The 7,474-nt window shown below is 43.9% G+C and overlaps 1 protein-coding gene across 1 annotated transcript; it reads left to right on the top strand.

Moving 5' to 3' along the window:
- LNP1 (leukemia NUP98 fusion partner 1) lies at nucleotides 1–7,222 on the top strand. Its single transcript, XM_088532986.1, has 3 exons — nucleotides 1–150; nucleotides 4,799–5,044; nucleotides 6,866–7,222. Exons 1-3 carry the CDS (start codon nucleotides 1–3, stop codon nucleotides 7,067–7,069), a joined length of 600 nt encoding a protein of 199 aa, XP_088389112.1. The 3' UTR covers nucleotides 7,070–7,222.
- Nucleotides 7,223–7,474: the final 252 nt, after the last annotated feature.

Genomic DNA, 7,474 nt, shown 5'->3' with positions numbered 1-7,474 from the left:
ATGGAATATGAAGAGGATGATGACATTTCCTTTGCGAAATGGATGAGCAGTTTCTGGGGCCACAGCTTGATCGACGAGGATGAGAAGGAGGGTCGAGGCCACAAGAAACGGCAGGCGCGATTCTGCGGCGAGAGGAGAGCCTCCCTGCCGGTAAGGAGCGCGCGCGTCGGGCAGGGGCGCAGGGCCGCCTCGAGGGCGCCCTGAGGTGAGGGTGCTGCACCCGGCCGGGGACGTGCAGGAGCTGCTGGCGGCTGCTCGTGCGCTTGATTCGGGCCTCGGGCACCGCTGGAATAGGAGGGAACTGCCGGACTCCAAGGTAAGGGGAGAGGGGAGCGGAAAGCTGCCCTGTCTGCAGAAGGGCCAGCTGCAGACTAGGATGTTGCTGTCGCCGCCAAGCAAGAACTGACAGAGATCAAAACACGTCAGAAAACTGGCAGGCGTAAGCACTGTCTTCAGTCACGTGTGTCATACATAAGGACTTCTGTCTCCATGGGCGTTGGACCTAATTCTGTAATGCTACTTCTTCCAAGAGGCTCCACTTTGCTCCCTGGAATTGAGCTGGTTGTAAGGGTAACTTCTCCTTTAAGGCAGAGAACAGGGTCCCTACTAGTTTTAAGCGCCTGACTTTGAAAATATGGATGGAAGATACAGCTTGTTATAAAGGAAGGTCTTCGGGGAGAAAGAAGTTCTTGTTTTTTTTTTTCATAGATGAGCAAAATAGTTGGGACAAAAAGGGCAGATTTTCCATGCAGAAGCTATCTTTCAAGACTGCTGGCAACCGTCTAACTAAGTATCAGAATTAAGTTGAACTGAAAGCAGCTGCTCCCAGGCTGCTCTTTGCTTGAAGATTATTGCTTTTATTTCCCAAACCTGTCTTTAGTTTCCCACTGCTTTTTACAAGATGCCATAGAATCATAGAATCATAGAATCATAGAATGCTTAGGGTTGGAAGGGACCTCTAGAGATCATCTAGTCCAACCCCCCTGCATACGCAGGGACACCTAAAGCACGTGGCACAGGACTGCATCCAAGCGGGTTTTGAAGATCTCCAGAGAAGGAGACTCCACAACCTCTCTGGGCAGCCTGTTCCAGGGCTCTGTCACCCTCACTGTTAAGAAATTTTTCCTTAAGTTCCTATGGAATTTTTGATGTTTCAGTTTCCGGCCATTTCCTCTAGTCCTATCAGTGGCCACCACTGAAAAGAGACCATCCCCGTCCTCTGCACTCCCTCCCTTGAGGTATTTATATACACTGATTAGATCCCCTCTCAGCCTTCTCTTCTCCAGGCTGAACAGGCCCAGCTCACTCAGCCTCTCCTCATCTACTTTTCACTTATATCCTTAGATTATCATGACTGCAACACAGCAAAAAATATTATAGAGAAACACAGTTTTCTGTGTTGCGGTGCTAGATCTCACTATTTCTCCACTAGATATGCCATGTTCTAAGCTATGTGATTTCTCTGTTTCAACAAATACGAAAACACAGACCCAAACCATCCAATGCCTGTTTGGATTTGAGGACAGGTTGGAAAGGCAGCCTTCATTCATTGCTCTTGATCTGATCAGCTGCATTTTTTAATTAATTGTTATATTTTACCATGTTTACAGATTTCAGGGCAGACCCTGAGCTAAAGCTTTGCTAATGGATTCTATCAGAATACTTGAAAAGAGAGCATTTATTAAACACTTAATCATATTTAGTAAACATTTACTAATGTTTTGAATGTATTAATGTTATTATATTTCAATTTTGTCCTTCTGAGAATAATGCATAGGGGGTTTCTTTAGGCCCCCCAATACAAACTGAAGCATGAGAATGTATGTCAGATCACATTCTGTTTACGTCTTCATTTATATGTGTGAGTGCGCTTATACTTTAATTTTAAGTCTGTTCTTATACCAAAAACTCTTTAAATAATTTGCTAACTATGCTAACTGCGTAACTCTGTAACCTGCTTTCAGCTCCGCATTGACACGCTGCTCCTCACTGCAGTTTTTCCTGTGCTGCAGTAGCACTGAAGCTATCGCTCCAAGCATGACAGTAACGTACCCGGTCATTGCGGAGCCTCCCAAAATAGGGAAAAACTTTTGTAGAAGAGCTCCCTCTGTCGTGTGCTTGGCAGAAATTAAAAATTACAGAATGTTTTTTTTATGAACTCGGTATACCTCACAAATATTGCTAAGATGAGCTTCACAAAATGCTTTTGAGTCGCTATTGTCATTTCCATTTTGCAGAGAGGAATATGCATTCCTTACTGGCCATTGGCAAAGCCTGTAACTGGCCTCAGGATCTAGGCTAAACCCGTTAGTCCAGACTTCTTGACTAAAACCTGCACTTCCACTCCCCCTGCAAAAATGTCAGAGTTGCCTATGTTGCTGTGGACCAACACTGAATGTGAAAACTGCCCTTGGTGAACCAAGCCACCTATTTTCAACTCCTTTAGTCAACTCACTGCGCATCGCAAACTTCGGATACAGCAGGCTCTCACAGCGGCCCTTTTGGAGGGGTCCAGCTATAACTTTCCCTGTCACATTCTAGTTAAGCTCAGTCCAGTTCAGGACAGTTTCTTCTCTCCCAAACACTGTTCTGTGAAAACACAGGAGGCAGAGGAGAAGCACGCAAGTTTTACAGCCCTATAGATGTACCCACCTTCAAAGAGACACCGCCACTTAACAGAAAATCTGGTAAGAAACAGCTAAGGCTGAGAGCAGGAGGAGTCACTGCTATTGTAGTTGCTGATGTTTGATCTAAAAATTAAATTTAAAAATTAAAATTAAAAAAATTAAAATTAAAAATTAAAATTAAATGGTATCAGTTGGAGCCCAGGCCAAAACATTGTTAAGGAATAACACTTGGCTATAAGGTTGGAAGAAAAGAAGGGTTTAGAGGAGAATGTAATATGTTCTAAATGTGTCAAATGTTCTAAAATATTCCTAAAGGATGGGGATCGCTGGGCAGACTTCAACAGGCAGTGAACACTCACACTGACCCACTGAAGATTCATTTTCTCACTGAAAGCTATGTGAGCCCTGAGAGCAAGCCCAAAAGATGGAAGTAATTGTCATTTTCTCCAACAGAAAAAGAGGAAAATAGGTCATTTACATTGATATTAATTTCTTGAGGTTTCTGCTTGTACTCTTTTTGCACTGTTTATTGAGATAAGCAATTATGAAATGATCTGCCACCTCCTGTGTAAACAGATACACTAAGGATGGCTGAGGTTCGTTACCCCTTGTTGCACAGGGGACCTCCATCATCTGTCCTTTCCCTTTCCTTTTCCCCTGTTGTACCTCCCTCCCACTCGTCCCCCAGTTTACAGGCTGCTGAAAGCAGAGCCCAGCAGGCAGTGAAGGAAGGACGGCAGCTTGTGGAGAGGCACCAGCCATAGGCCCGAGGCAGCCACTGGAGAGCACCCGAAATCGGAGCTGTGCTCGGAGACCTTTGGCCAGGGAAGGCAGTGGGCAGGGAGCAGAGCAGGTACAGAGGGAATCTCCAGCTGGCCGCGGCTGCTGAGCTTCTGGAAACAGCCCTCAGCCTGTTACTTTTTTACACCGTACTAAGCAATCCATTCATGGCCATTAATACATATTAAATGTATGTATAAAAATCAAGAAACAGAAAGAAAGTCACACAGATTGTATCTAGACTCAGTGTCAGATTTGCTCCAGTATTTATTTTGTTACTTTCAGTTCTCCACAGAGTCTTAAACAAAAGACAGAACACAAACAGTAAGTCACAAAATGTTCATGCTCAAGCAGTTGCGTTAAGGTTCCCGCTCTCTGTGGGGTGACATGCATCAGGCAGCAACATGCTGACAAGCAGGAGCAAAAGTACCAGCCAGAAAGTACCTGCAGTGACATGAATCATGCAAAGATACAGTGAGAGATGAGCAGCCCCAGGAATGTGATTACCTAGACTTGTATGTGTAGCTTCACCCTTAGCCAATTCCTTTCCTTATTGTTCCTCATCTTTGGTGCCATGTCAGTATGTGAACTACAGTCTCTTTGCTGAGCGCTTAACTACAACGCTGTCTGTGAATCAAAATTAAAAAGCAATATCTTAGTAAAATAAACCATTTACAGATACTGCAGAACAGAATTGATAGACTACCCTCCTTAGCTTCAAATGCCCTGTTTTTCTGTTCAGACTTTCTAAGAAAAAACACTGGTGATTTTTAGTGCGAGACAGCTTCAATTTCAAGGAAATAATGTACGTCGATGCCATTAAAAGAACATGAAAGACATCTAACTTGTTCAGCTAGACAGGGCATATGTACTCCTGCCCCTCAAGCACGATGTGATTGCTTTGCTGCTTCTTTTTTACCCCACAATACAATATGACCTTACAGAAGTCACAGCCAGATTGATTGCTGTGAAGCAGTACGCTTCAGAGTATAAACGGGGAAATCATTACCACTACTCTCAGAGGCAGTCGTAATACTGCTTACTGAGGGGAGCTCGCATCCGAAAGGCTGGCAGGGCTTGGGGCACCTCTGGCTCTATGTGAGGACCCTCTCGCTCATCTCTTGCTGCTTCTGAAGCCATCGTGACTCCGCAGTGCAGAGCAGTTCTGCATCACCTTAATCTCCTCTGCAAACTTTTACACATTCTGATGCATGAAAGCCAGCTGATGCAGATCAATAGCTTTTATTGAAGTGTCAGGCCTGTGAAAATTGAACCACACAAAACTAAGCAACTCTGTTTACTGCTGCTCAGAGAGGCTCCGTAGCAGGGGGAATCTGCCCTGCATGCTCTACTTTATACTCAGCACTCAGCAAAGATCTCTTCTGTTGCAGGCCAAGCTTTCCTCCTTCCATACAACAAGACTTCATGCCTCTACCAAAGTCTCTTCTTCAGGGCATCTCAAGGGCTGCAAGGGGTTTCGAGAAGACCAAGATGCCAAGTGCCACTGCCACAAGAGGGCAAGCAGAACACCTTCCACCGACAGCTCGTGCCCAGAGACAAGATCCAATTCCATCCAGGAGTTTGCAGAGTCCTTTGAGAGGCAACTGCATTTCAGGAGCAAACGTTCAGTTTCCCTGGTAGGTAGCCACCTATAGCAACTTTAAGATAAAAACAAAACAAAAGGAAGTAAACCTGAATTACAATTGCTTAAATCATGTGGTCTATACAGCAGAGCAAACATGCTTAAAATAGCTGTATCATCGGAATGAGTGTTCTTGATGTAGTGTTGCCCTCTATACTTATTCCAAAATGTGCATCTCCAAAATGAGACACTGCCCTGGCTATGACAGTAAGTTGTTTTCAGAGGTTTTTTCAGCTGTGCCAATAAAATGTGACAATATGAACCCAGTGTTTCTGCACTTTTGCCATGAGACTCTATTTCCCACTGCTGCTGCCTGGTTTAACCACAGAGTGTTATCAGTAGGACTGCTGAGGGGCTTCTCCTTTTCTCCTTTTCTCTTCGGGACTTTGCCCATCTGCTTCTTTGCTGTCTTGTAGCTGCTGCAAGTGGCTGAACACATTTTCACTGGAAATGCATTTGCTGCCCATTACATCCTCCTCTTCCTCTCGTTGTTCTGTCCTGAAGCGTGGGCATTTTCTGTACGGTTTAGCTTGATGAATTAGCCGGTAACAACCTTTTGTCTGTCACAATTTAAAATATTTTTTATTATTATGATACAGTCGACCCAGTATATCATAAAATGGATGGAAGGGTAATAAACCCTGACTCCTTTCTAAGCATCAGAAGAACACTGCCAAGTTCAGTTACCCTGTTGGAAAAGCTGTGCTTGAATAGCACCTAACATTATTAGCACCAAACAAACATAAAGGGAAGTATCTTCTTTCTTCAGTTTATAAACTGTGACAGTTTTGTACAGAGAAGCAATTTTCAGCTTTCTTTGCAAATCCTCCATGCAGCAACACGACAGAAAACAATCTCTTTTTCTAACAGCAGCATCATTACATGATCAGTCCCACAACTGCAGTCCTTGCATGCCTAATGCTCTAAGAATATACAGAATCACAGTGTTGACAAGTCTTACTAGGCAATTGTTCCAATTTTATGTGTGCTCTCTAATCTTCTTTTCTATCCTTCAGGAACTACTCAGAATTTATTCCATTTGGACATTTGCCTTGCCTCATTTGCCATCCCTCTCCAGTAGTTAGAAAGTCTATGAATGTGTTAAAAAGTAATGCCAGGTATACTGAGTGATAAGTACTACGTATGATTTTGGTTCCAGGTAAAACCATGGATTCTGGCACCCTTTTGTGATCCTCAGTGAGGATGTCCTGGGCTATATTTTAATCTGTCTTTCAAGTAGACCAAATTGCTGTCATTGCCTCCATTGCCACTGAAGCTTGTGAGGTGTGAAGGACTTCAAGACCTCACAGAACTGAATCACACCCGTAAAGAGATCCCAAAGGGAGTTTGGGAGCGGGTTGGACCTCTAAAATTCCCTACTGTTATGTTCAGAGTTCTGTGGGTTCAAACCACCCTTTACTGCCTAGGTTAAAAAAAGAGGGAGGTCTTTGCAGCCAGCACTGAACAGCCCTCAGGCACTTGAAGATGGATTATGTGAAAGGGCAGAAATACGGAGCCTGGGCTGAAATTTCAGACCTTCTTCCCCTCCTGTTGCCCTTCCCTCTCAAGCCTTCCTGGAGGATGATGCCACCTATCACACATATAGCACAATCAAAAGGAAGCTGCCCCTTGCTGAGCTTTAGGGTGACTGGCTGGGGTCTTGAATGTTAAAGCCCATCATGTTAAAGCTGATCTTTGGCAGAGGTAGGTGACTAGAATACTTTAGTATACGTTATTATGGAGATAAAACTATGAAATTTTGTTGCTCCTGTGGGAGTCACTTCTAATTCCCTGGTATTTTTCTCCTGCCTTTCAGCAACCTGAGGGCATGAAAGAGAGAAGCGAACGCGAGAGATTGCTTTCACCAAAGAGCAGTTCTCACAAGAAAATGAGAGGGAAATCAGAGCCAAGGAGAGAGCAGAGAGAAGATGAAAGCCCAGAGCTTGCACTTGCAAATCACGACGAACAGTTTCCATCACAAGCAAGCATTGAGAAAGGATATTTTTGTGCAGGCAGCTAAAATGTGTTGGGATAATGAATGTTAACATGCTCACTGAAGGGCATTCTTGCTTCTTGTTTTGTTTTGACTAGAAAAGGCCTATTAGCTAGGAAAAAAAAAACCTACACTGTAAAATAAAATTAAAATTCAGCCACATCATTGACACCATGTTGCTACCTTCCTCCTGTCTTTAATTTTGCCATTGCAAATGTGATCCTTGTTGGAGAGGTGGGTGTCTGGAGCAAGATGCAGGTTAGCACTACATCACCTTAAGAGCATTTCAGACAAGTTTAGCATTTCAGCAGGACAGAAGTGGATATGTTCATTTAAGAGAAGAATGTGTATGTATCAGAGAGCTGTGAAACTTTAACCTTACTATGTTGCCTGCCAAATGACTTAGCCTCTACTGTGGCCTTCCCGCTCTAC

The sequence above is a fragment of the Tinamus guttatus genome, unplaced genomic scaffold (genome assembly GCF_059628265.1).
Source record: "Tinamus guttatus ecotype Peru unplaced genomic scaffold, ASM5962826v1 Tinamus_guttatus_pri_ptg000035l, whole genome shotgun sequence".
Lineage (NCBI taxonomy): Eukaryota > Metazoa > Chordata > Aves > Tinamiformes > Tinamidae > Tinamus > Tinamus guttatus.
This window is presented reverse-complemented; position numbering and strand designations above follow the sequence as displayed.